This window comes from Musa acuminata, chromosome BXJ1-5, assembly GCF_036884655.1.
Source record: "Musa acuminata AAA Group cultivar baxijiao chromosome BXJ1-5, Cavendish_Baxijiao_AAA, whole genome shotgun sequence".
NCBI classification, from domain to species: Eukaryota; Viridiplantae; Streptophyta; class Magnoliopsida; order Zingiberales; family Musaceae; genus Musa; species Musa acuminata.
In genome coordinates, this window is record NC_088331.1 from 1900549 (window position 1) to 1924185 (window position 23637).

A 23637-nucleotide genomic window follows, 5' to 3' on the forward strand; every position below is an offset into this window, starting at 1 on the left:
GATATGCTTTAGGCTCATCAAATTGATGAATTAATGATCTCGTAAATCCTCGAGCACCTCTCGGCTAGTTGTGTCTTCGATATGATTCTTCGAGTAGGAAGAAAAAGAGGGTATTTATGTCAAATGAATATTCTAGAAATATTAAAATAAAATTATAAATAGTAACAAAAGGATTATAATTAATATTAAATTCTAACACGTGGCTCGTATTTATTCGATGCAGACCTGTAATCGTGAAGTGGATGAATTCTAGATCCGGAACCATTTCCTTGCGCTGACTGTTGAAACGTTGATCTCTTAGATTTAGGACGTTCTCTCACCTCTGCTGGATTGTGTGGCCGCCGTTTATGGTGTGTTCAACTCAACTGCAAACATGAGCCACGAGTGCCACTCCTTTGTGATCTTCCCAATGACTCCTCTCCCCCCCCTTCTTCCTCCCCTCCACTTGTTCCGGTGCTTCCTCTCCGCTTCGCAAGCACAGGTGAAGAGGTGCACCAGCGAGAGCAGCACAACAAGTCATGTCAATCGCTACAGTCACCAATCCATCTCTCTGTTCATCCCCTTCCCTTTTGAGAGCACAGCCTACCAGGAGAAGTCCACCCTCCTTTCTCCTCCCCCACTTCTCCTGCACCAAATCCTATAAGCATAGAGGCCTTGTTGCTAGAGCGGATTCTTCTTCTTCTTCTTCTTCTTCTTCAGCTATTGAGTCTCAGCCTTCGAAGTCGGACGGTGGGGGGGACGGAGCAGGAGAAGGTGAGGAGTACGAGATTGAATTGGAGAAGCCATATGGGCTAAAGTTCGTGAAGGGACGTGATGGAGGCACCTACATCGATGCGATAGCACCCGGTAGCGCCGCCGATAGGTCGGGGATGTTCACTGTGGGAGACAGAGTAATTGCCACAAGGTGTTGTTGCCTTTGCTCCGTCTGCCTGTGTTCGTTCTTTCTCTCTTCTTTGTTGGTCAGGCATGCCAGTGATTGGTCCTTTTGGTTTTCATAAACTCTCCTCCCTCTCTAAGATTTGTGTTCAATCTGCGCGCATCTCTGCAATGTTTGCGTCAAGTTCATTATCAGCAGACACACACATGAGCTAAATGCTTAAATGGCATGCAGTGCTGTGTTTGGCACCGAAATATGGCCGGCTGCTGAGTACGGGAGAACGATGTACACCATCCGACAGCGAATAGGTCCCTTGCTCATGAAAATGCAGAAGAGAGATGGTGAGTTTCCCGACCTTATCAGCTCTTATGGACCGATGCAAGTATCACCATGCTTTTAACATACAAATCCAACAAATCATATTTCTTCCAATACAATGACAATATCTTAGATTTTGCAATGCCTCTGACATGTTGATAGAACAAATCATGATGCACAGAATAGGCACCAAAAAGGATAATAGGTAAAATCTCAGCTGGATGCCAATTCTTAAAATCAATTCGCCAAGCTTTCAATTGTTCAAAATGGTTTGCACTAATTTGCTAGCAACATCAGCTGACAATGTCTTCCGGTAGTCATTGCATCCTTTATCCTTTTTCTGATTCTATCTTATCATGTGAAACAGTTGTAGAATTGTTCTTTCTTTTGTTCAAGCATTTGATTTCTTGTCTGACGAATAAAAAATTGTAAGCACTTGTAATCTAGCACGCAAATCCTGCTATGTTGAAATGCCTCAGGAAAGTTGCCTGATGCTGGTGAACTGACGGAGAAAGAAATTATAAGAGCTGAGAGGAATGCTGGGTTTATTAGCAACAGAGTGAGGCAAATTCAAGTAAGTACCATTTATAAGAATCCCTACAACTTGATAAATATCCTTTCACTACCACGTCGTACTTCATCTTCACATCAGCTCATATTTTCGGTCTACTCATCATATCAGGATTACAACACTTGATTAGTGGTCAGTTAGTTCTAAAATGTACTTCTGGAAAAGGAATTGCAGGTTAAGAACCCCACACTGTTTCGAAACTACTACACAGAAGTAGATGAAATGTTATATTGATTTCAAGATGAAGTACAGCTTTAAGATCTCAATATCGGGCACATTGTAACTCTCAGAGTCTAAGCTACAAACTGCTCAATCTTATGGACTTTCATTTCATATAACAAGTAGCTTTGTGACTTGAGCAACAGAAACAATGCCCAGGATGGCATGAGTCCCTCGTACATCAGAAATACTACATGTTCAAGTGTAAATCTCCTAATTAGTTAAGGATAAATGTATTAATAAAGTATAGTTCTATATATCGGCAGTCTGATTTTGATGCATGCATTATTTTGAAATTTTTGTTTCAGATGCAAAATTACTTGCGGAAGAAGGAACAAAAAGAACGCAGGCAGAATGATCTTCGAGATGGATTAAAGCTTTACAAGTAAGTTCTGATGATACCTTTCTAATTAATGATTTTGCATAGAAATGCAGGAATGAGAAAAACATATATGAGAAGTCAGAAGCCAAGAAAGATCAAAAACCGAAAAGTCACTATCGTCAAATTGGAAGAATGCACCAAGAATATGGGAATTCAGATTCTATTTTGTTTTTTTGTTTTCTGTATCTTCTTGTTACTAGTTAACATGTGTCCTTTTATGGTATCCATATCAATCAAACAATGAAGAAAGATACTGTTAACTGGCTATATGTTCTTAATCTTATTCATAAAGACATATCAGTAAGTATGCCTAGTTCCCGACTATACTCAGCTCAGCTGTTCAGTAATCTCATCTTCATATTAGTAACATTTTCCACAATATGCTATTTCATCGGTGATACATTTGTTCTTAATATGCTTGTAGCTCCTATATATGATGTGGTTGGTTCAAATCACCAAATAGATTTAACTGGAAACTAAATCCTCAATTTTTCTTGTTCAAATTGCTAAGTCAATCTTGTCAAATAGAAAGTTTTCACTTGATAATGCAAGTAAGAATACTCATGCTAGAGTAGCACAAACTGACCAACCAATAGTCAGCCATGGATCTAATCCGATCCTTTCAGTCTCAATTCACGATATCCTTCAGTGATGTGAGAAGGTTAAAATGACAAGACAAGGATCTTCTATTAATCCAATATGCCTTTGAGGTGAAGCCGGTTCGTCTCAGACGTAGGTTGCTGCTAAGCAGCTCAATGTATGTTCCTTGTGTAAGAAGGATTTCTGCTAATGATCAGGTTCCAGATCTTGGTAGCACAACATTGACATAATTATTTGACAAGGACAATTGAATGCAACTAGAACAGTTTTACGAATAATTTTTCAGCTCAACAAGGCATTTACCATCTCTTCATTATTTGATAATGTTTAATCGTTTAATTACTTGTTAATGAAGATCTGTGCTTGACAAATGAGTTTGACATTTTGCCTTCGACATCTCTAAAGTCTGACCAAAGTACCTCATGTGTACAAGGAATGGGAAGTATGAAGAAGCTTTGGAAAAGTTTGAGTCTGTGCTAGGCTCGAAACCTGAGGCAGATGAATCTTCAGTAGCAAGCTACAATGTGGCGTGCTGTTATTCCAAGCTTAATCAGGTAAGTCAAACTCTAATAGTTTAGTCAAATAACTAGAACAGCAGAAAGAGAAGCAGGAGCTGACGACTCTCCTTGCAGATTCAAGCTGGTATTTCAGCACTAGAAGATGCACTGGTAGCAGGATACGATGATTTCAAGGTAATCAAACTCGTAGTTCCAGTGCTTACTCTGTTTACATGGATCTTATGATATAAGCCATTGACTTCATGTCTTTGTTTTGATACATCTGTTAGAACAATAGTAAAAAAAAATGCATAATCAAAAGTTAAATAAATAAATTAAAAGATAAAGAAAGGCGAAATCTCATCGTTGCATATGAGAATTATCCATTTTTTACCCTTATATTCAATAAGTATTATCTTTCGTGTGAGTAGAATCATGAATTGAGTTATGTAGAACTTTTTCAGCAAATCAAGCAGTAAAACAACACTAATAAAACAGCAAGAAGAAGAGAAGATTTTGAGTATCTAATTATGACTTTGTTTATAGAGCCTAAATGTCAGTTCAAGGAGTGTTTTCAAAGGGTTCGTTCTAATGGAGACACTCTTTCATCCTTAAACAAGAGTGGTTATAGAACATCTAAAAAATAAAAATTTGGAGTTTGCAAAGACTGTAACAACTTAAGCCAAATTTTATTTTCTTTCTTCTTTTCTTTTGTGGTTTTCACCTTCTTTGATAGTGGGGAAAAACGAAAAGACTGCAACTACTTCATTTGTTGCCAGTGTCGTGTTTGACGGTCATATGCATGTGTTTAATGCTGCAGACCATCCGCAATGATCCTGATCTTGCCAACGTACGTGCTACAGAGGAATTTGAACCCCTCATGAAGAAGTTTGATGAGTCCTTCATCAATGAGAATGCCATCAATGCTATCAAATCTCTTTTTGGAATATTCAACAAAGACTAAGCATCTTTTGTTCTCCACAAGACCAGCAATTGTGTCACTCAATTCCTGATTATTTGGAGCCTTGAAATGCTCTCAAGATCTTGGGAATTGGATTAAAAAATTACAATACCAGCTGCTTTTTTTCTTTTTTTCCTATGATATATGGAATGATTATTGTATAGCTTACTTGTCCTTCCATTGTAATGTTAATTTTTCAGATATATGATCGAAATCATCCTTAGTTTTATTTGGGTTAAAAGGAGAACCTTCTTTATCTTCATAATATGTGCAGTCATTGGTGTCCATTATCTTTGGGGAGATTGGAAGATCTCCCCTAATTTTGTCAGTTTGATGCATCCTTGTCTTCCTAATGTGAGATTGTTTACAAAGTATATGAATGACATTTGATGAGATTTTTGGTCATCTCACTGACTTGGGGTGTTAGATCTGACCTGATCCTTCAACATTGTTCTTGGATTTATTTGGATCATACGAAAGCCACCATGTTGAAGTTGCCCAAACGTCGACTTTAACCTTTTTTTTCGTGTATGTGTATCGAGAAATGTGGAAATAGAGAATTAATTGATGTTAGCCCAATGTATGAGCAGTAAGCTCCATTTGCTATGCAACTACTTAGATTATGAGATGTCGAATTTTTTCTTCTCAGTGTATATATGTAGGGGTGTACGACTGCGTTTGGAAATATATTTGAAATGAGCATTGAAAATAAAAAACACGATTCAAATGTGAATTAATGCTCGATAAATTATTTTAAAATCATATCTAATTTGGATCTGGAAATGCTCAAATGCTATGCTGATGTACACCAACATAACATTAGTATTTCAGCATTTGCTAGGATGTTAATATAATTTTTTCAAATTTAAAAATATCCTATGACTTTATGTAAAATTATAAGATTGTTAAAATAATTTAATGAGAAATTAATATGATTTCTATTTTCTACAAAATAAAATTTTATTTATAAAAAATAATTTATATTAATTTATAAGAATATATCTTTTATTTATTATATATTTAAACCATGTAAACTTTTTATTTATTTACTTATTAATTTAAATAATATATATATATTTATCTTTAAATAAAAATCAAAATTTTGGAAGGATAAATTTGTAACAAAGTATTGAATGAGCTTTTGAAATACAATTTTTTTACCAAAACAATACTTAATATTTAAAATATAAATTTTATTTGTTATTTACCACATTTAAAACCTCGAAGACAACAAACACTAATTCATTGGGTGATGCATAGACCAATAAAAATCATGAATCCAACCACATTGTAAGAATTCCATAGTGTATATTATTGTTCAACAATCAGTAGCGACAAAATCTAGCAAAATGAATTTTCACCTTGCAACAGACTAAAATGAGGATTCAACACATGAATAAACTGCTAGCTCATATTTGGACCATGAATGATCAATCAATTTGTTTAGCCCAATACACGGAAGCTGGAAACTCGAATCAGTTCTTTCAAGCAAGTATACAAGTTATTAATATTAGGGTTCAATGCACTCAGCAACAAGGTCAGCTTCCAAAGATACATTACAAGTGTGATAATTGAATGATGCAAAGATAATTCCTGCATCGTTCCCCTTCTGGGCAACTCAATTCATATAAGGAAACTATTTCTCTCACTGTTAACAGCCATGAAAACAACCTTTGGAAGAGCTTCTTTTTCTGAATGAATTATTCATACAATTAGTGATCAGGCAAGAGATGAACTTATTTTGAGCAGTCAACTTCTCTCAAGATCTTCGCTGCATCCTCTGGGAAAACAGGATTGATGAAGCATCCAGTCCCGATCTCGAAACCCCCTATAACATTCAAGTGAGGAAGAATCTGCAAAAACCAGTGTGTGTAAGGCGTACAGGAGGTTGACAAGTCAAATGGTGCTGTCTGAATCATCAAGTTGTATGGTGGATCATTGAGCTGCTTGGACAACTTCTGGAGTATAAGTTTCAGCAGGCCACCGAGGTCCACAGCCTGTCCACAACAGCAAAAAGTTACCATAGTGTAACAGAATACCAGGTTATGGCATTTGATTTCAAATATTTGTTTACTGCTTTTAGAGCCAAGCCTCTGACCACAGATTCATAATGGCAAGTAAGATTACATGTCCAGTCATTAAGGCCCATCCATCTATTGCAACAACATTGGGAAAAAGATGAACCTCCAGTGAACATTAATGTGCATCTGAATCAGGGTTATTCCTCACGGACACGAGGTCTTTCCTGATGGGCTAGGTCCCAAGAAATAGGATTCTTCAATATGTATGATGCATATGAATAGTATAATTAACCTATGTGGAATTTCACTTCATTTTACCACTGCCAAAAATAACATATAACAATAATCGGATGCAGAGTCTCCGCGTCTTCCTTCCACCAGCATATTTATGGTGTTATCCTATGCTGTACTTAAAAGACAGTCACAATGGATTAGAGGTAGGGACAAACTATTCATTTATTTGACAATTTTGTTTCATCCTCTGTCCTCGTGCTTTTATCAGTTTGGACTTCTTTTTCCAACTTTAAGACCAGATTGAGGAGTAAATAGTTGTTTGTGCATTGAAATAAATTTCATTTTAATTGTAACCAGCAGAAACATTGATATATGAATTTAGAGGCTCGGTAGACTTCATGTCATCATAAGCAATAAACTTTTAAAACTAGAGCATATCCAAGGAAAACCAAAAGGCAACAACACTTGTAAGAGATGGAGAAAAATCCAACTCTCCTGAGGAACAACATTAAATTAAATTAGCAAGAAATAACCATAAAAAGACGGTAACAGACTCAAGAAAGAGGTTTTTGTATATATTTACGAGGTTCATTTATTATTAATATTGAAACATGAAGGTTCTGAAATAGCATATCATGTCTCTTGACCTGCCTAACTTTTATCTGAGATAAGCTCTCTCACATTGACAATCGGTCCTACCTATCTTTGTCTAAAGTCCATGTCTTTGTAAACAACCATGCATCATCCACCAGATTTTGTAGATTTTTCAACTTCCTAATCAGGCATGCAAATACATGTAATAGCATGTGGAAACTTAGGTCTACACAACTCATATAAAAGCCACTCATTATGGATTGCAGTAAATGTTAATGAACAGGTGAATAAAGCCCACATATCTAGAAAACAAAGGAAGAGTGGGAATATTCAACCATGCTGAAACTTCTTTTGCATAAATTAGAAATATGACAAATATTTGCAAATTTCTAACGGGATTCAGTTCCCTATTGATTACACTTGTATATTTATGTGTTGAAGAAACCATTCACCATAGATTTTACTTAACAAGTTAGTAGGAGACATTAACAAACCCAACATATGCAGAAGGAATAGATCAGGAAAACTTACCTTCTCATGATCTATTTCATGGAAATGTGCAGTGTGATCACGAGGTACAATCCACACCTCGAAGGGATACGAAGCTGCAAAGGGAACAATTGCAAAAAAATGGACCGTGTCACAGACCAAAATATCCTCAGATTGAACCTCGCACAGGCTACACTTTCCTGTCATATCATAGAACTTTTTCATGCTATCAAGACGAGAAGAAACCAATGGAGGAACCAAGGGAAGGCCCATGATCTGACTATGCGAATGAGCCATCGATGCTCCAGCAGATGCACCATAGTTCTTAAATACCTTTTATTTTCCCACCATTGACAAAAAAAAAATATCAGTTCAAGAGATTATACGAATAACATAAACATTTGCTTCATAAAACCAACAAACCTGATATAAAGCAAATAAGAAAAAGTTATCGATTAACAGCCCACTTGCTCAGAAGATGTATCACAAACCAAGGATATTCTTATCACTAGCGAGATGCAAATGACTTCTTGTTTCAAGCGTCAGATTCAAATTGGGTAGCGTCTCAAGTTATACAAATAAAGGGGAACAAAAAGGCCATTTTTCCCGATGATTCAGAAGGATGCCATCTAATTGCACAACAAATGAATCAATTCTGTAAATTTCCAGCTTTCAATTATATACCTGCACGTACTTAATCGATCCCAGGCGCGCGAGCTGAAAGATCCGCTGCTTGTACGCGAGGAGCACCTCCCCTACCTCCTCGGGGGAGAGGTCCGGCAGGTGGACGGAGTGGTCCGGGGTCTCGATGACCACGTCGTGGAATCCGAACCCGGTCACGGCGCACCTCCCCGTGCCGGCGGCGGCGAGGCCATCGCTCGGGTCCGGAGGCTCGGCGTCACGGCGGAGCGCGGGGTAGAGATTCTCGATGACCCGGATCTTCCAGTCGGCGGAGGAGAAGGGAGGGACGCGGAAGATCTCCGGCGCGCACTCGCCTTCCCGGCCGGCGCAGAAGGCGCAGGAGGGCTTAGGGTTAGGGTTTCCGGAGGCGGAGGAGGAGGCGGGCGAGTGGGACTTGAAGTCGGAAGGGCGGCGAGCGCGTGCGGGGGACATGAGGACCCAACGGTCGAAGATGGCGTCCCGCCGGACCTCGGCGCTTCGATTGGGAAGAGGAGGAGACGGCGACTGCTCCGTCGATGACATCACCGCCGTTAGAAACGGAACGCCGGGCATGGGTTTTGTTCCAAGTCGTGGGCTTAAAATGGACGCGGTCGGCACGTGGTACGCACGTGAAAAATGGGTGCAGTATCCTTCCGATGGCTCGCCACGTTCTTGGAGGCTCCATGTGGGTCCCAAACCTCATTCCGAATCACGAGGCAGGTGGCAATTTGGTGGAAAATCTTTAATGCTTGTGCATTTCGCACATATACCCCTCGACGCAACCATATTTGCGTCAAACCCGCTTCGCCGCCGGCGGACGAGATGAAGGAGAGGTGGCGAGAGAGATGGAGGCGCTGTGTGCGAAGCACAGTGGACTGTAACCAAACCTTGCAGTCGACACATAAAGGTCACAGCATCAGATTTCAATGATTAGAAGCCTTTCTAATGTCAAGTTTCTGCCATCAGCTGGAAGTCTCAACAGAGTGCATTTAGAGTTCAGAAGGCTCCATAATGAGAGAACAACCAACACAACAACCACGATTTCATGCCCCCCAAAAAAAAAGAAAGGAAAGAAAAAGAAAAAAAAATCAGTTCCAATTAAATCCAACATAGGATAACTTCCAATGCATCTGCCATCAAGCTGGATAACCTGGGCACTGATAGATCCTCCTGTTAGCTTTCACATTCACTTCCAACTCACGGCCACTCTGGAGCTGGATGCATCTCCTTGGCATTTAACTTCGACTTTTTGATGCGAATGGGAACCGAAAGGAGCAGGATAGCTGGGTGCTTGATGGCTCATGGTCAGTTCTCGATGGTGAGTTTCATGCAGAATCAGATCATCGAGTGGATTTTTGTAGCAGCTGGATGATGTTTACTCAGCTTGGTGTTCTCCATGAAGACTTCAGAGAAGTAAATCGTTTTCATTGAATGACACAAATGCATGCCGTGTCGCCATCAGTGTAATCCTCTGGCTCTTCAGACTCACTATAAGCAAGAAAAGACTGTATTCAGATCACAGAATATAAATTCAGCAGACAATAACTTCAATCAGTCATCGGATCATCATGAAAATTAGTAGTCATATTTATATAGAATGATTAGATGAAGTCTCTGAAGTGTAATTTATGAAGAACCTCATCACAGACAGAATGTCTAATGAAAATGCAGAAGTTTGGTAAGGATAACCGACCAATATTTATAATCACCTCATAAAACAAAAACCAAAGCAGATAACAAGCGAGCAATTCACCAGATAAAATCAAATTCTATGGAACGACGAAAAAAATCACCCACTAACCTTCTGCCTTCTTTCCAGCATAAGGATGTTCCAAATTTAACCAACATCATGTTTCCCGTTTTCTCTATATAAGTAATTCGCAAATTTCTCAACAGAATAAGATTGTAATGGAATCTGAAGCCACTGTTCCTGATAACTGTTGTACCAAGTTAATGGAGCCTTGAGGTAAGATGAACATGGAATCAAGTTCACCATGTTTTCCATATTACATAAGGTTAGTCATGAAGGAAGTGTCGTTACATGTTCATAATTAGCTGCATAGACCTTGTGTCAAAGTTTGTCTGTGTAAATGTGTCGGTAACTCAAATTATAAGTCAGCATAATTTCTCTATACCAGCTTTCCATCAGGTAAATCCAAACAAGTGTAACATAGCTGTGACACAACAGCATGTCAAGGATCTCAATAAGAATGAAGGTAAATGTGTTGCAGAACAAATAAGGGCCACATGAATCCAGCTGTATGCTAGCTGTGAGACTACATCAGTCTTGACCTTATTAGGTCAACTCTGTATACTCTCAGAGACAGTATCAGATCTGAACTATTTCCGTATGGTTTGTGATTGTGTGTTAACCTCAGTGTTATGTTAGTTTAGCAAGTAAATAGCAATGTCATCCAGGTTAACTAACTTTCATTCTTTTTTTGCAATCCTTAAAAGAAGCTCCTCGAAGTTTAGTAACCACCGTAAATGATGGCTGATACAGCAATTTCTAATACTGAAGTATTTAGAGCACAAGGATAAGTTAATTGATATATCTAAACCTGTTCTTATTTCCACTCAACATAAAAAAAATAGAATCACAATAAACCAATCTTTGTACCTCTACTCCATATAACCTCTGCCAAAAAAATTCTTGTAATACTCCGATAATAAGACACAATTTTGGCAGAGGCTAAAGGTGCAACTAAAATATATGCATTTGCAAACAATTGATAGGCATTCGCAAAATATATGCATACAAAAAACATTTGCATTTGCAAACAATTATCGATATTTCTGACCGAGTCTAAAATGAGGTTAAAACCATTTACAGGCAGGTTCAAGAGAGACCTACAATGCACTAAAACTAGCTAAACCAAAATGCCAAGGGCCAAGCCGAAACCGTAGCAACAAAGTGAAAGTCTTCAACTAGGAAATGTAACCTTGCATTGACGACACTCGAGCGCAGAACAACATCCAAAGTGACATCGAGAAACTTCTGGAACAACTAGCAAGTTGTTAAAAATAGAACATTCATCATAAGTCTATGAAACATGACAGATAGTCGCAAAGCAAAGGCACAATATGTCTTCTGCCAAGTTTCTTGAAATAATAAACCACTAACACAGAAAACGGCTTCCGAGAATAACACATATGAATAACAAATAAGTCTTTTTTTGGGAGTGTGATTATGACAGTGTTGAAAGCAATATACACAAAGAAACAAAATTACACTTCAATCAATCCTAATGAAGGCATGTTTCTTTAAATATTCAAACCATGTTCATGATGGCAACTTTTCTTGACCATAGAAAGAAATACAATAACTTCAAATTTAGCTAAGAATTAAGGAATGCTAAAATTCAACTAACCAGAATTGTACTTGGAACAATTGAATCCAAAATCTATCAAACTCAAAGATTGAAGCAACAAGAACCATTCTACGAGGCATCATAGTATAGAATGATAAAAGGAAACTTACTCTGTCTCGAATTCTTTGATCTCAGCAAGTTCCTTCCCCAACAAGTCCATCCATTTGACATTGCCCTTTCGGACCTGTTCTGAATCCGTTTCCCTTGGTTTCTTTAGGCTGCTCTTCAGAAAGATCTCAACCTTTCCATCCTCTGAACTATTCTGCTCGATCGCAACCTTGTCATCAGAGTGCTTCTCCTCCAAAGCAATGGGAACTGGAGCTGATCTGGTAGTAACATTTTGGGCATATTCCCACTGTGACTTTGGAAGGCAAGGCGGGTAATAGCAGACCGACGACTTCGAGCACCAGACGAGAGGATAGTGGCAATTGCAGGATGAAACCTTCGTGTCAGATCTCAGCAATTGAAAGCCCATTTCACGATCCAGAAGAGGAAATCTTCGGAAGAAATGCCCTCAAAACCCAAACCTTCAATCAGAAGCGAGTACAAAGACCCATTTCATGACTTGAAGAAGAGAATTCTCAAAAATAAATGCCCTCAAAGATCCATATGTTTAATCAAAGCCAAGACTAATTTTCTTCGACAGAAATCACCCAACAAGACCCAAAACCAGGAAAAAAAGATCGGAGAACCTTGGAACCCAATGCAAGCGCCAAAAAGGAGCAACCTTTCCTCCAGGAAATGAAATCCCGGATTCTTAAAAGCCAAGTTCCGGAATCAAGATTGGATTTTGCTGCAGTTTTCCGATCGCTTTAACCCGCACAAAGAGGAAAACTCCCAGGAAACGAAGAACAAAGATACATAGGCGGAGCTACAACCAAGAGAAGAGGGAAATAACTGGACCAAGGAGAAGAGATGGTAACTCCTCGAGAAATCAGGAACGTGGGCGAACGTGAAGCATAAAACCAGAGTCAAAGCGAGGGCGATGAACCACGCCGGGAAGCTCTTTTAACCACCGCCGGAAGTAACAAAGAGAACACTTACAGGAACCCGACAAAGTCCATTACCCCCTTTACTTCCCATCGGTGAGTGTCCGATTCGGTAGCCATAACAGTGAAGCCGCTTTCTTTTTCTTCCTCGCAAGCGTGGGTAGCATTCATGTCGGTCGGCTCGGAATTAGGCCATTCATTCTCTTTTTGCTATTATTGCTGCTTGTAACTTCCATTTTACCTGCCAAGAACATGTCCAATCTCCTTAGGAAACTGTTCTTTTTCATTTGAACTTCTTTTACTCCACGAATCAAAATCTATTCTTCTTGTTAATTATCTGAAGCATCAGAGAAAGGAGGGACCGAAACCAAAATCCACCCATGGAGACTAAGAGAAGAGTCCAAAGACTTTGAAGTGATCAAGTCACACATCATTGTGTCAAGATAATTACAATATAATTAAAGCATCTGTAACCAAGACAAATCAGAAGCATGCTGCATCATGATCTTATGTGTAGCATTAGAGACAAGATGAGTCAGAACAGGTGAACCAGTGAGAAAACAATGGTAGGTGGAATCCAGTGGTTGGCACATCACCCTCTTCTTAGGTAGAAAATTGGGTGGGTGCCAGCTCCACATGGCTTGGTTTATATTCCTGGTTGTGGTCAGATAGAACAAAATATAATTAATTTGACTCTAATTAATGGTCCATGAGAATATTTATATCAAGACAGAGGAGGGTGAAAGTAGCTGAAAGCAATTTGGCAACAAAAGTCAATTGCAGTACAAGGGAAGAACAGTTCAGACAATGAAAAGTTCCTGCAGGAGATTTCAAGATTTGCATGATCTTGTTAAGTGGTGTCATTGTCAAATCATCTAAAGTAAGATTGTAGATGGATGTAATAATAACTAAAACTGTAGCCACTGCTAATTCATTATGTCATATGTAAGAGTTTTTGGGTGTGAATTAGCAGTGGCAGCTGATCCCAAATGAACCTGTGTGGCTCCTAACAGGGTAGCAAGCAATTAATGAGGATGACAAATAAGAGTTTAACTAAGGAAGCAATAAGGGAAAACATATGCACAATTGTGCATGATCTCTGTAAGTTGTTGACAACTTGAGGAATCTAAAATGCAGGCAACCAAAAACCTTGGAAAATTTATCCCTGATTCTATGGGGAATGAACTATTTATTACAAGCTCATCTGATCTGTACTATGATGCTGCATGTTCATAGCTTTGCTGGTTGTCAAGACCTTCTGTTCCTTGCATTTAAAATTTGAGCATCTCATGCATTTCTTAAATTTGCATTTAAAATTGGAGGCTTCCAATGGAGAGCTGTTAGGCATGTGGTTTGTCTAACTTGTAAAATAGCATGCACGAAATCAATCAATTATGTTCCCAAGCACCAATCCTGAGTTCATCAAAAGTGCCATGTATGGATGATGGTATTCTTGTACATACCCAAACTATAGTCCTAAAAAAACGCCAGATTGGTGGGACAATTCACTTGTATGTCATAAACCTGACAACTGTTCAGATTGTTTGCAACTTTTGCCAATTTCTTCTTTCCACTCATTTCTTTCATCACTGAGTTTGTTCAACAACACAAACAACTAAAGCAAGCTTCACACAGGTCCTTTTATCATAAAGGCCCTGCACAAAACCAGCTTGATGCTCACAGTTTATTTTCAGGAAAGAAGAAAGATCATCAAGATCGCTAATTGATGACCACTAAACAGACCCAGCCTCGTACTACATTGAATCAGAAGCAGGCACAAACTTATTCTCTAAATGGCAACTGTGGGTTTATTATTTTGCTGTGACGAGGAGAAAAGGAAAACCTTGCCATCAAGCTTCCCATCCTCGAAGAACGGTTGCTCGTGCAACTCGATTGACTCCAAGGGTAAATGCTCCCATGCGGAGATCGCAGTTGTGTGCTCTGCACATCTCCTTCATGTCTTTGAAGCCTCTGGTCATGTATGTTTTGAGCTCAGCATTAACCTTCTCTTCATCCCACATGAATCCTTGGATATTCTGAATGCAAAGGGAAAACAATGCTTCAGAATATTGTTAACTGCCCGTGGTACAAGAATAGGAGTATACGATAAACATTAAAGCATTCACCTCCCTCTAGTAGTCCCATATAAGAGTATTCGTCAGTTCACAAAATAGGATTATGCTGTTCTTGTCTGTTTGATGAGCCCAAAGTCTAAGGATCTAAATATGAGGGCCATATAGGCCAAACTAAAGGAGTTGATGAAATGCAAGAGTTAAGATGATAACCTATAGGCTAAGTAAAGACAACTCTTTTATACTATGTGCTGCATAATAGAACTCCAGCATGCAAGAAGCTATTATATGTCTCTTTTGCGGACACATTAAGACTCAGGCTATTATACATCATCTGAATATGATCTATGTTAAGGTAATGAATTGGCACTGCATAAAAGCTGCGATTTTCATTAATGGCAACTCCACAAGCTGAAAGTCCCATGCTTTTCTTCTAACAGAGACTAATGTTTAATTGAAAAAAACAGCAGTTGTCACATTTACCAAACAGAAGGAATCTTGACTGCTCTTTGGTAGTTCACAAATCCCATAAGAACAAGCTGTTAAGAGTCATTGCTTGAAGACATTTTATATTAATATGTTGGTATCCAGAAACACTCCTATTTCTTACAGAGTTATCATCAGATATTCTTAACACAGAATCAAAATTACAATAACAAGGAAACAAGAGAACATGGGAAGTAATGCACTTGACAAAGTATGGTAATCTAATGCAGATCCATTAAATATGAGTTTATAGCTGCAGTAGCCAAGTGATAGTTTTATTGATGCATCATGAGTGACAATGTCACAAAATGCTAAATCAAGTTCATGGAGTGCTTTAGCGATTTCCATTATCTACTTAATCCATATTTATTTACCGATGTCTCACATCTAAAATCTGAAACCAAACTCATTTGACTCAGTTTAGTATCTTTACAGGTCAATTTTTTGAAAAAAAATGTATAAACAGGACTAAAATTAACCACTAACCTGAACCCACTCAAAGTAACTCACAGTAACACCACCAGAATTTGCATATATGTCCGGAAGAATAACCACACCTTTCTTTGATAAGATCTAAAACAGAAGGGCAAAAAATTACCAAAATACTAGCAAATCCATCAGCAGTTATTCTTGATCTAAACAATATCTTGTAACTTGGTTATCACCTCATCAGCCTCTGGATCAGTTGGATGATTTGCTGCCTCGATGATGAATTTGGCCATTATATCATTAGCATTTTCCCTTTGGAGAGGCATAAGAGTCAAAAGAATAATAAAAAAAATGATGTCAGATTAACAAGTAAAATTAGAAGATTATCAAGAAAGGAGAAGCATAATTTCGTTTCTGCTAGCCGAAGAGGCCAGTTTATTTTTCAAGAATTACAAGTAGGCTAGTCATCCCTAGGAAGGACCAAAAATCATAAACGAAATAACCTGTTTATCACACCCCCAAGCGCTGCTGGAATAAGAACATCACAATCTTCAGTTAGCAAGGAACTCGGATCAATTGATTCTCCACCACTGAAGCCTCTGATTCCTAGATTCTCCACAGAGTGTTTTAGTAGTTTTTCAATGTCCAGACCTTCATTGTTCTTGATTGCCCCTGTAACATCACTAACAGCAATCACCTTGCCACCAGCTGCACTGATAAGTTGGGCCGCCCAAGAACCAACGTTACCAAAGCCCTAAATTTTGAACAAAATGAGCTATTAAGATCATTACCACTTAATCAGATACAGAAGAAGATCTATACATGATCTCATAATCTTATTTAAATCGTTTTCCTTGACCAACCCTCACATCTTTTAACCTTTATAATCCACTTCAATTTACAAGATTAATCCATCAGCAATAATTGTTGTGCATCAGTGTCGTAAACAGAAGATTGATCAACTAAACTATTAAAAGAAGAAGTTAAGAAGTGTCTCTGTACTTGGAGGATAAAAAAGTATGTTCAGGTACTAGGCAGTAAGAGGCTCAGACTGCTAGCCAGTAATTTTCAGTTAACTTGCATTTTTCCCATACAAGACCACATAGAACAGTTTTATACACTGGTATCAATAATGTAATCATTCATAACCAAAGAATATGATTCATATGTATTAAACAACTTAAGAGACAAGTCCTTCAACTATTTGTTCACTTGAAATCAAATAACACTTTTGAGTTAAATAATTGATTTCATAAAGCTATTGATACTCAATGCTAGCAAAGTAGATTCCTATCAGAAAGCTTTCATTTCATAAAATTTATGTGTTCATCATATTAAATAGGATACTAAACTTGACCTCCTTTGATCTTCCAAGGTTGATGGTTCACACTATTTGGACAGACTCTTCTTTCATGTTTGCAAACGGTTAGTTTCCACATATGAATAACATGTTATATATATTTACCTGTATTACAAAGCGTTGATCTTTAATGCTCTTTCCATACTCTGCAAGCAGGGCCTCTGTTGCAAACAGCACCCCCCTTCCAGTAGCTGCTTCTCTCCCTAGTGATCCACCAAGATCCTAGAAAAAGAAAAGAAAAGATCACCAATAAACATGGAAAAGGAACAATAAACTCTAGAATAATAAAAAAACTTTGAAAGAATTACTCTCTCAGTAAAGAAATCACCTTGAGTAATTTGCTGGTTTAAGAACAGAGAGTAATTTTTCCTCAAAAGTGATGGGGAACACATTTTATGAAGCAATAACTAGATGAATCAAAAACATAACAAGTATAATATATTTTCTTCTCAAAGGATTGCTTTAATATTGCAGTCCTTTCAACAGAAAGGACATCATATCAACCATCTTATCTTGGTCGACAAAGCCATTAATCTTGTTTTCTAGAGAAAAAGTTGCCATTAATAAATAGAAATAAGTAAAAGGAAAAGAATAACCAAGATTGTAGGATAGATCATTATCACACTTCGAGAACTATTAGTAACAAAAAAGAAATCTTGAATCATTAATTGTTTTTTAATATTTGTATGGTTCCTGCTTAACTTCTGTTAAGTTTACATTAGAGAGATCTAAGTTGATTTTTCAACAGAATAAATTTCCATGATTGCCGAAAAACTTAAAAAGCAAGCTCACAGATAACCTTTATAAAATGGGAAAAACCTTACATAAACAGAAACTTCTATCAGTGGCATGAGTTCCCCAACTGTCAGTTGCTAAAACTGTTCTTTGTTAGTTGTTTGTGAGGGCATTCTCAAGTCATAACATTGTTCTCTAAGGTCAAATTCAATAGATTCTCATATCATATCCACATATATGAAATTATCTTGCGTGACAAAAGGCTTCTCAGTTAAGAAAGTTATTTTCAGAAACATTTAAATGAACTCAGTGATTTAAAAAGCGCTAGGCGCTAGGTGCTCGCCCGAGCGAAACGAGACGCTAAAATATAAAAATATATAATATAATTAATAAATATAATTATTTAAAATTTTAAATAAAAATATGCTATTAAATTAAGAAAATCTAAGATACAAAATCACAATGTCACATTAACAAAAAATTTCAAAATTCAAAACAATAAAATTTTACATCAAAGTCATTTATGTTGAAACCTAACAATAATTTCAAATAAATAAAAATTAACAACATTAAAATCAAAATAATATATTATTAATCTATTAACAGTATTGAAAATTAATCATTTCAAAATTCAAATAAACTTAATATTAAGAGTATACTATATACTGAGCCTGACGGAGAAACGAGGAAGCAGCGACGAGCAGTGGCAGCGGCAGCGGGAAAGGGAAAGGGAGCGGGCGGGCTCGCGGGAGGCGCGAGCAACGACAACGGCAGCGGGAGCGGGAGCAGGAGCGACGAGCAGCGAGATCGGGATCGGGAGCGGCAGCGGGTTAGGGTTGGGTAAGGGTTATATCGGTTTAGTTGGTTCGATTGAACCAACTAACAACCGAACTAGACCAAAAATCCTGGTTCGGTCACTTGGTTTACCTAGGCGCTCGCCCGAAGCGCCCAGCGCCTGGGCTCGGGCGAGCTCCCAGGCGGCGCCTGTTTGAAGCGCACCGCCTGGGACATTAGCGAGGCGCTCGGGCCTCGCCTCGCCGGGCGCCTAGGCGAGCGCCCGAGCATCTTTTTCAATCACTGAGTGAACTTTATACTATTTCCCATCCTTTTATGTGATCTATTTCTCATTCAAAAAGGGCCATTGTCACATCCTTGGGTTCGAATGGGGTCTGCAACTCAGCAGTGCCAAATCTACAGAAACCTCAATTAACATTCTTCATCCTACTGCACAGAATTTAACACATTTTGTGTATAACTAGATATTCTTAGGTACATAACCAACAATAATTCTATATTTGAATTATGAACGACAGCGAAAGTGGAATGCGATACAACTTTAAAGTTACACAATATATTAGAAGTTGTGGTTTCATATCAGTGTACTCACAACAGGTTTTCCAGTCACAACAGCTGGTGAGTAGCCATGAAACTTTGAGTACTCATCGAGTATCCAAGCCATTGTCTGTTGTGATTCTCAGAAAACAAAAATTAGATAAGTATTTTCCAGATAGAAAATATATGCTCATGAAATATCATGAAGAAAAAATGAAACTAAAACAAATAACCTGTGGGTTAGTTCCCATATCAGGTGCTGGAACATCAGTATGTATGCCAATTAAATCATGTATCTTCTGCGTGAAAACTCTAGTAAGTCTCTCAAGTTCCGAACGGCTAAGTTCACCTGGACTGCATCCTATTCCACCTTTAGCTCCCCCATATGGAATATTAGCTACAGCTGTTTTCCAAGTCATTAATTGTGCCAAGGCATTAACTTCATCTGGATCAACCTGCAGTATTCACATAAAATTTAATGAGAGAATGAATTTAATAAAATACACCCGGTGTCATTTAGAACTCCAGATATTATATGTTATAGTCGCATTGCCTTCACAAATATGAATACAGTGCCAATTATGCTTCTGACAAATACTAAGAGAAAGCGACGATAGAACAAAATTATGCAAATGCCAAGATACATGACAAAAGATCCAACAGGAATAAGAATGGAAACTTGACATGCACACCCACCTCATGATGGTATCTGATTCCTCCCTTCATAGGACCCCTAGCATTATCATGCTGCACCCTGAATCCCACAAAAGATGCTAAAGTACCATCATCTTTTGGAATTGTGCACTCAACCTGCAGTAAAATATTGATGCTGTAAAAAATTTTACATAGTTCTTACATTACTCTTTATCTTTTTCCTAAGGAAGAAATATTGCTGTATTATACAACAATCATCTAAGACGATGATTCACTATCAAATAGTTGATTGGTAACAACAAGTAGAACAAATTTACTGATCAACAACTTTGGGAGACTCGATTCAATCTCAGTTTAACTACAACAATAACAAGCTGTAATGTACCAAGTACCAACTATTGGGGGTCGGCTTCAATCTTGATCTAACCAAGATGAATAAATTGCTTCACATTAGTTTTCTTATTCACTTCGATTAGTTGCACAACTCATTTAATTATCATTTTAAAGCCAGAGAGAAATGCATCATGATGAGATTGGAACATTTTGCATCATCATTGAAGGCATGTGAAGGACATATATTTATCACAGACACACCAAAATGTATATTTCTTACGAGGCTCTACCTAAATCTAGTATTCACAAGTATGTGAAATGTGTTGAAGTGAGAAAATCTTTCCAGTGATAGATATTTCGAGTATGACAAAAGGATTAAAAGGAATAGAAACAAATGCAGACATTGCTGGAATTGTTACAACTTGATTACTGCACCTCTTTCAGTGAAATTGAAGTGTGATCCAATACATGGCAAGCTAATCAAAAACCTAAAAGTGACAGACTAGAGAGTAGGATGATTAAACATGCAGATCAAAAAGCATAAGCAGTACCGTCGGGAGAACTAAGAAGTAAAGAGAGGGAAAAGGACCAGAAAGAAAATTTGATTGAGGGAGTAAAAATGTCTGTGCCAGGTTCCTCACCTTGATCTCTCTAAAGGGAATGAGCAAACTTTTCTCCAGTTTAGAGTCCAAACCCAGCAGCTTAGCAGCCTGCTTAAAATTTCTACTTGTTGCAACCAGTGCATTCATTTTGCCCAAAAATCTGCTCCAAAAACACAAAATTGAAGCTAAAGACAGTAATCTAAGGGCAGAAAAGCCCATGAGTCATCTCTATTATCTAAAACCATGGCATGGGTTCTCACCAGACACCCTGCAAAACCAACTGCTGATGGAATATCCCCACTCTCAATGCCAATTTTGCAGAACCAAATGTAGACCTGCAAATAAGTCTGTGATTGGCTACTTGAGAAAAATGGTTACTCACCCAGGGCATATATGAGAAAAACAGAGATGAATTAGCACAGAAGTCTATAGCAATAAGTGAGTTGGAATCATACAAATAAATGCTGATGGCCCATGTGCTATAGTGCTTATCGCTGAAATACATGGATAAGATATTGACGCCACCTATAGCTGACCTAAAACTAGGCAAACATCGGTTCAGGAAAACTTGTCCAGGAAATTGGTTACCCTCACCCCATATGAGAAGAAATGATACTTAAACCTCGTATGGTAAGAAAAGGACAAACAAGGACACTATCCACCAGGAAACTTCCTCTATTGAATTATAGGAGCCATACATTTTACAGACAAAGGTTTCTAGTGGTCTCACGTCAGATCACATGTACCTATCAGATAAAAGGAGAACACACCGACAAGTTGCTCATGGTAGGCATGTGATTGATCTCACCAGTGACTCGAGTAGAGATTATTTATATGGGAACCATTTTTTTAACTAAAACCATGAGTCTGCAACAGAACTTTCTGCCATTTAGTTTGCAGTCTGCTGCTCTTTCTTTCAGAAAGCCTCATAAGCTTTGGCTGATGCAAACATGGTAAATGAATCATCAAGTTAGAATGCAAAAACAAGAAAACTTTAGATGCCATATAAATAATTTCATGGCATTGACCATCCTTAGCTCCTCCTTTTTCATTCTTCGGCTCCATTTGCATTGGAAAAGATATTAGTCATTTAAATGTCACATTTTGCACTCATCCCCACGAATAGTGTCAAATGGTTCTATGATTTGGTAAGAAAGGACTTCAAAGAATTACAAAATCACAATTATCACTAATTCTTTGATCTTTAACAGCATTAGAATTCATAGGTGATGGTTAGTTAAACCAACCAAGAAGGAGATGAAGAGATTTAATGCACCAAATCATGCAAAGGTTGAAAGAGATGAAATTGTTTGTTTGTGCCGCTTCTTTGACCATCAAGCCTCGTCACAAGCACAACCCCACGAGATTCTCACCACCACCAATCCCTTCTACTTGTTTTGCCCCCACCGACTTCTTCAGAAGTGGATGAGGTTTTGTCCCAAAGCTCCGGTTTTTCTGCCGGGCCCCACGCTTGCGCCAACAGAATAATGCCACGTGTGAAACCAGAGAAAAAGAAAACACCAACGTACCTCCGGAGGAATCAAGAGAGGAAGACGGAGAGCGCGGTTACCCCCACCCCCACGCCGATACAGATGCCAAAATCCGAACAAAGATCGAACTTTTTATTAGGGCAACAACCGGTGGTGAAGGATGGAAGAGATCGAGGAAGAAGCGGGCTGGCTCAGACGTTCTGCGAGGGGCCGGGGGTATAAGAGGCCGCGGGGAAAGGCGAGGCCATCATCATCCGAATCCGAATCCTGCCGCGGCTGGAACGGGCCCTACTGAGGGTGGCATCAGCTGCTATCGGTGGTCCTTCTTTCGAGGTCGGAATCCGGGGCGGCGAGTGACGTGAGATGAAGCGTGTTGAATCCGGTGGAATCCACCTCCTCTTCCCACATCCGGAACTGCCGACTTGTTTAGAGGAAGATGTTAGGTGGGAAAGTTAAGGTTAAGACACTTTGTCTTCCCAATAAAGGAAATAGACATGATTGAGCGGATAAATAATACCTGCATGAGATTGTGTTTGATTAGGGTTTGCACCAAACCCTAAAACTTATTTGAACTGCAAAAAATCCAAAAAAACCTGAGAATAAATTCTTCTAATATTAAATTACAAACTTTTATTAAAAATATAATATTCATTCACATAATATATATATATATATATATATATATATATATATATATCATGTGAATGAATGTTTTAAGTTTATATTTATAATATTTTAAGTTTTATTAAAATATTAAGTTATATATATATATATATTAAAATATACCATTCATATGATATATATATATATATATATATATATATATATATATAAGAGTCATTATATTTATAGGAATGCATGTTTTAAGTTGATGTTGACATCAATATAATAATGTACAGCTTCTTTTGGTGGAGAGGGTTGAAATCTTAGGATTTCTTTTAAAAAAATGGGAGTAATTTCAAATGAAAAAAAGGGAGTAATTTGGATTTTGAAAACTTCTTGTCTTAGGATTGAAGAATAATATTTGGTTGGTGATATTTAAGAGGTAAAATTTTGATGAAATTAAGCTCAAATCCCTATTAATTTTTTTCATGATTTAATTAAATGTTGTTGTTGTTATCAATAATTCTTTTGAGTCATGTGGCATGTCCAAACAAAATCTAGAAAGAGAGAACAAAAAAAAAATGGCAATGGATTTCTTGATATTCTTAAAAAGAACTCAAAAAGAAAAAGATGGATCTACTCAAAAAGAAAAGAAAGTGAAAAATAAGGATCCATCTTCACTATTTTAAAGTAGTCTGCAAGGAGAGGTTCTCTGTGAGATGCTAATGGGCTTTCATCTTTTCATTATGATTAGTAAA

The 23637-nt window shown here is 37.9% G+C and overlaps 4 protein-coding genes across 13 annotated transcripts; 1 reads left to right on the forward strand and 3 right to left on the reverse strand.

Annotated features, from left to right (window-relative positions):
- Window positions 1-406: 406 nt before the first annotated feature.
- LOC135672937 (protein MET1, chloroplastic-like) lies at window positions 407-4654 on the forward strand. The gene is made up of 7 exons (XM_065181458.1): window positions 407-904; window positions 1112-1218; window positions 1675-1769; window positions 2294-2370; window positions 3401-3521; window positions 3600-3659; window positions 4285-4654. The coding sequence occupies exons 1-7, from the start codon at window positions 519-521 to the stop codon at window positions 4426-4428; spliced, it is 990 nt and encodes a 329-aa protein (XP_065037530.1). The 5' UTR covers window positions 407-518; the 3' UTR covers window positions 4429-4654.
- Window positions 4655-5883: 1229 nt separating this feature from the next.
- On the reverse strand, window positions 5884-9020 carry LOC103983783 (ADP-glucose phosphorylase). Its single transcript, XM_009401059.3, has 3 exons — window positions 8448-9020; window positions 7806-8096; window positions 5884-6422 (listed from the first exon to the last, which is right to left on the reverse strand). The coding sequence occupies exons 1-3, from the start codon at window positions 8994-8996 to the stop codon at window positions 6162-6164; spliced, it is 1101 nt and encodes a 366-aa protein (XP_009399334.2). The 5' UTR covers window positions 8997-9020; the 3' UTR covers window positions 5884-6161.
- Window positions 9021-9339: 319 nt separating this feature from the next.
- LOC135580950 (uncharacterized) lies at window positions 9340-13093 on the reverse strand. 3 transcript variants are annotated; one of them, XM_065181470.1, is made up of 3 exons: window positions 12839-13093; window positions 11905-12321; window positions 9340-9911 (listed from the first exon to the last, which is right to left on the reverse strand). In XM_065181470.1, exons 2-3 carry the CDS (start codon window positions 12267-12269, stop codon window positions 9848-9850), a joined length of 429 nt encoding a protein of 142 aa, XP_065037542.1. In that variant the 5' UTR covers window positions 12270-12321; window positions 12839-13093; the 3' UTR covers window positions 9340-9847. The 3 variants fall into 3 exon arrangements, with proteins under 3 accessions (XP_065037542.1, XP_065037541.1, XP_065037540.1); XM_065181469.1 differs by having other exon boundaries at window positions 12487-13093; XM_065181468.1 differs by having other exon boundaries at window positions 11905-13085.
- A 1104-nt stretch (window positions 13094-14197) lies between these two features.
- Window positions 14198-22713, reverse strand: LOC135672938 (glutamate dehydrogenase 1, mitochondrial-like). 8 transcript variants are annotated; one of them, XM_065181464.1, is made up of 11 exons: window positions 22316-22713; window positions 21047-21121; window positions 20826-20971; window positions 19894-20007; window positions 19431-19652; window positions 19253-19327; window positions 17236-17352; window positions 16274-16524; window positions 16007-16082; window positions 15828-15914; window positions 14198-14819 (listed from the first exon to the last, which is right to left on the reverse strand). In XM_065181464.1, the coding sequence occupies exons 3-11, from the start codon at window positions 20931-20933 to the stop codon at window positions 14634-14636; spliced, it is 1236 nt and encodes a 411-aa protein (XP_065037536.1). In that variant the 5' UTR covers window positions 20934-20971; window positions 21047-21121; window positions 22316-22713; the 3' UTR covers window positions 14198-14633. The 8 variants fall into 8 exon arrangements, with proteins under 8 accessions (XP_065037536.1, XP_065037537.1, XP_065037532.1 ...); XM_065181465.1 differs by having other exon boundaries at window positions 21047-21133; XM_065181460.1 differs by having other exon boundaries at window positions 20826-20946; window positions 22316-22712.
- Window positions 22714-23637: the final 924 nt, after the last annotated feature.

Coding starts and splice junctions, on each gene's coding strand:
- LOC135580950 (XM_065181470.1), bottom strand. CDS start 12,269: ATGGGCTTTCAATTGCTGAGATCTGACACGAAGGTTTCATCCTGCAAT. Junction 9,912..11,904: donor ATCAAAGAATTCGAGACAGA/GTAAGTTTCCTT, acceptor TCTTGCTTATAG/TGAGTCTGAAGAGCCAGAGG.
- LOC135672937 (XM_065181458.1), top strand. CDS start 519: ATGTCAATCGCTACAGTCACCAATCCATCTCTCTGTTCATCCCCTTCC. Junction 905..1,111: donor GACAGAGTAATTGCCACAAG/GTGTTGTTGCCT, acceptor AATGGCATGCAG/TGCTGTGTTTGGCACCGAAA. Junction 3,660..4,284: donor CAGGATACGATGATTTCAAG/GTAATCAAACTC, acceptor TTAATGCTGCAG/ACCATCCGCAATGATCCTGA.
- LOC103983783 (XM_009401059.3), bottom strand. CDS start 8,996: ATGCCCGGCGTTCCGTTTCTAACGGCGGTGATGTCATCGACGGAGCAG. Junction 8,097..8,447: donor GATCGATTAAGTACGTGCAG/GTATATAATTGA, acceptor GGAAAATAAAAG/GTATTTAAGAACTATGGTGC. Junction 6,423..7,805: donor ATGAAATAGATCATGAGAAG/GTAAGTTTTCCT, acceptor TGTTGTGGACAG/GCTGTGGACCTCGGTGGCCT.
- LOC135672938 (XM_065181464.1), bottom strand. CDS start 20,933: ATGAATGCACTGGTTGCAACAAGTAGAAATTTTAAGCAGGCTGCTAAG. Junction 19,328..19,430: donor ATATGGGAACTAACCCACAG/GTTATTTGTTTT, acceptor GAATCACAACAG/ACAATGGCTTGGATACTCGA. Junction 14,820..15,827: donor GTTACTTTGAGTGGGTTCAG/GTTAGTGGTTAA, acceptor CTTTGCATTCAG/AATATCCAAGGATTCATGTG.